The sequence below is a fragment of the Pinus tabuliformis genome, chromosome 2_1, assembly GCF_031772625.1.
Source record: "Pinus tabuliformis cultivar Carrire ecotype Pingquan chromosome 2_1, CPIR1, whole genome shotgun sequence".
Lineage (NCBI taxonomy): Eukaryota > Viridiplantae > Streptophyta > Pinopsida > Pinales > Pinaceae > Pinus > Pinus tabuliformis.
This window is the reverse complement of record NC_142299.1, coordinates 406,986,526-406,989,909: the sequence shown is the minus strand read 5'-3', so window position 1 is coordinate 406,989,909 and position 3,384 is coordinate 406,986,526. Positions and strand designations below refer to the sequence as shown.

The 3,384-nt window shown below is 37.0% G+C and overlaps 1 protein-coding gene across 1 annotated transcript; it reads left to right on the top strand.

Moving 5' to 3' along the window:
- Nucleotides 1–1,718: 1,718 nt before the first annotated feature.
- On the top strand, nucleotides 1,719–2,450 carry LOC149200628 (uncharacterized). Its single transcript, XM_089401012.1, has one exon. It carries the CDS (start codon nucleotides 1,719–1,721, stop codon nucleotides 2,448–2,450), a length of 732 nt encoding a protein of 243 aa, XP_089257138.1.
- Nucleotides 2,451–3,384: the final 934 nt, after the last annotated feature.

Here is a 3,384-nt window from a genome sequence, read left to right as displayed (position 1 = left end):
ACCTTCCAACTCGGCTGTCCATGCCCCCACTCAAGGTCGGCTCACCCCCTCATGTCGCCTCGCTGGGTCCACCTACATGACCGCTCATCGTATAAGGTCGCCTCTGAAAGTTTTACACGTAGCCAAATTTTCATCTCTTCATTGACTTGTCACACGTCAACTCATCCCAATGTCGCATAATGCTACCCCTGACTCACCCGCTCACCAACTCGTCACACTGACTTGTCACCCACCGACTCGTCGCATGCCAACTCTTCACGTTTAACCGAGGGCATGTCGCCCCAACTCGTCGCACACACGACTCATGGGCGTGACACCAGTGAACCCAAAATTCTTATTCCTGAGATAAAGCAATCGCGAAACCACATCCGCATCTATTCCTTTGTGTTGCCCCGTCAAAGAAACCAGTCATGTAGACCATCCTTAGGCCAGTTTGTTTGTGAATGATTTTCTTAGGCCCCATGCCTTGTTGTGTACCAATACAGTACCATTTGATAATGCGATCCAACACCTGCATAACATTTTCATAGAAATTTTTAAAAATAATATTGTTTCACCATCTCCAGATCTCCCAAAAAAAATAAGGGGGCTTTTTCGCCATGTTGAATTTTGATTGCTCCACCACGTGAAGCAATGAGTAATACTATCAAATTGATTATAAGGGAAACCGATAAAACCAACAAGATTGTTCCAGACCTGAACAGTCGTAGGACATTTTAGGAATATGTGGAAATTGCTCTCCTCCGCTTCCCTGCATAGTGCACATATCCCCTGCCCATACCAATTCCTCTCCTGGAGGTTTTCCCATGTTAAATTTTTATTATTCCAAACCAACCAAAGAAAAAAAATAATCTTAATGGGGATTTTGGATTTCCACAAATTTGGATATTTTGGATTTCTGGAAAGTAATAACTTTGTTATTCTTTAAGCTCTATTTATTATTATAAGTATTAATCGAATCAATAATATTACTTATGTGATGCAGATTATGATCACTCAGGTTTACCAAATATTTCATAGTGATACCATATTAATATATATGAAATTTAGTTAATTTCATGTAAATTCAAAGCTCTCAATTTCATAATATTGTATACATTGTTATTTTTTAACTTAAAAGATTACCGTAATTTTAAACTCTAATTAAAAGATTAATATATAATAAATAGTAATAAGTTTGATTTAAATTTTAAAACATTGATTAACATATTTATTTTTGAAATTAATCTCTATATTTGCCAATGTTAATTATACATACTCATGATACAACTAACTCTTTTTCTTAAACCATGGAAGGGGAAAAAGAATCTAAATAATTTTGGTATTCTTTGACCTCCATTTATTACAAGTAGAATCAATCAATGATGTTAACATATACCAACCTCTCACTTGATTTATATTATAATCAGTCAATTTTAATAAATATTTCACACTTGATACCGCTGTTTATTAGCGATATAGCACGAGCGTTGAAACCTGCTCTTCCCCGAATTTATATAAATAAGCCGATGCAGTCATAATTGTGGCCCAGCGATCCCAATATCGTCCACCTTCGCATTTACTGAAAGAGAAAATATGTCTGTCATTAATTGAGATTGCGCCTCCTGCAGGGCGGAGCCGAATCCATAATTCTGGCCCAGCGATCCCAATATCGTCGACCTTCCGCATTTAGTGAGAAAGAAAATAGGTCTGTCATTAATTGAGAGTGCGCCTCCTTCATGGCGGAGCCGAATTCAAATCGAACAGCCAGAGATGATGAAAAGCAGGGAGAGGGAGAGGGAGAGGGAAAGGTAGGGGAGGAAGTATTGTTTAACGCTAACCGCCATGAGCATGAGCTCTTGCTGTTTGAGGGTCTTCCGGCTTACACATGCAGCGGATGCAAAGAATACGGAGCCAACAGGGGTTACAAGTGTAAGATTTCTTCTGGTTCTTGTATGAATTTCACTCTGCACGAGGTCTGCGCCGCCCTCCCTGACGACATCCAACACCCGTTTCGCAGCGACGTGATCATCAAGTTTCGTTCCAAGACGTTTCTGAGGCATCACTGCAGTGCCTGCTGCGAGGTGATTAAAGGTTTTGTGTTCGAAACTGAAAGGCATAACAGAAGGCTCCATCCCTTGTGTATGGCGCTTCCTAAAATACTCGACTACGGTGGGCACGCAAATCACAAACTCAAAATTGTGACGGGTGATTTAAAGCGGAAAGCATACACTTGCAGCGCCTGCGATGGTTACATCCGTTGCGGTGGTTGGAGATATCGGTGCGAGGATGTGGCGTGTAAGGTTTACGTGGATCCGAGCTGCGCTAAAAATGACATTTTTGGACTCTCAGAGCATGGTATTCATCGAGTTGCATCCGTGGGTCCCACCACATCCACATCTGGCGGTAAAAGAGCTGGTTTGGTTCAGTCAATCATCAGTGGAGCAGTAAGTGGGCTCTTCGGCTCATGAAGTAGTAATATTTTGGAAATATTTTTAAATTTACAATAAATATAAATATAGATTTATTTTAGACTGAGGACATCAATATCTATACGTAAGTTTTTGTTTGTTACTTAAGCTTCAGGACCAGAGTATCTATTTGTAAGTCTGAAGTTATCTCTATATTTTTTTGTGAACATAACGTCACTGATTTAATATCCTCCATAACCTAAGAGTTAAACCCATCATTAAGACAAAGAAAAGAGAAATGCCCGAAATACTATTGCCACAAAAACATAGCAGTTAGCGGTCACCAATATCTGCATCTCTCCGTAAACCACACTCAAATTAAAAAATAAAAATAAATGATACATGGTTTTCAATTGTCTTTCTGTACTTTTATCCTCTGTTGGATACAACATCACGCAGCGTGATTATTTACGACAGCGAGTACTTAAATATTTTGTGGATTATATTAATAGCTTATGGCGTCTCCGTAACAATGGTGAATGATAAAAAGCAGGAGGGCCAAAGTAACCGTTTAAGGTTTCGAACAATCTACTGTTATATCTAAAATATTAAGAAATTGACTCAAGGAGATTAGCAAAAATCTCATTCGAATTTTATGAATGGATGGTATTTATCATTATCATTGGATAAGAATGAGATGATAGGTATTGGATAAGGATGAGATGATAGGTTTTTATTTTTATAGGTTGAAAAAACAGAAGAAAACTTTAAAAATGGGGTATTTAAAAATAAATATATATAGATTCAATTTTTTATTCAATTAATATAAAAAAATCGAACAATCATTATATTATAATTTTTTTTTATAGTTCGTTTTTATTTTAGTTATATTAAAGATTTATTTGTTATAGGTTGAATGGCTTAGTGAATATTATCTTTATAAAACTATGTATTTTTTTAATTTTAAATGTGAATTTATTATATTTTTTTTAGA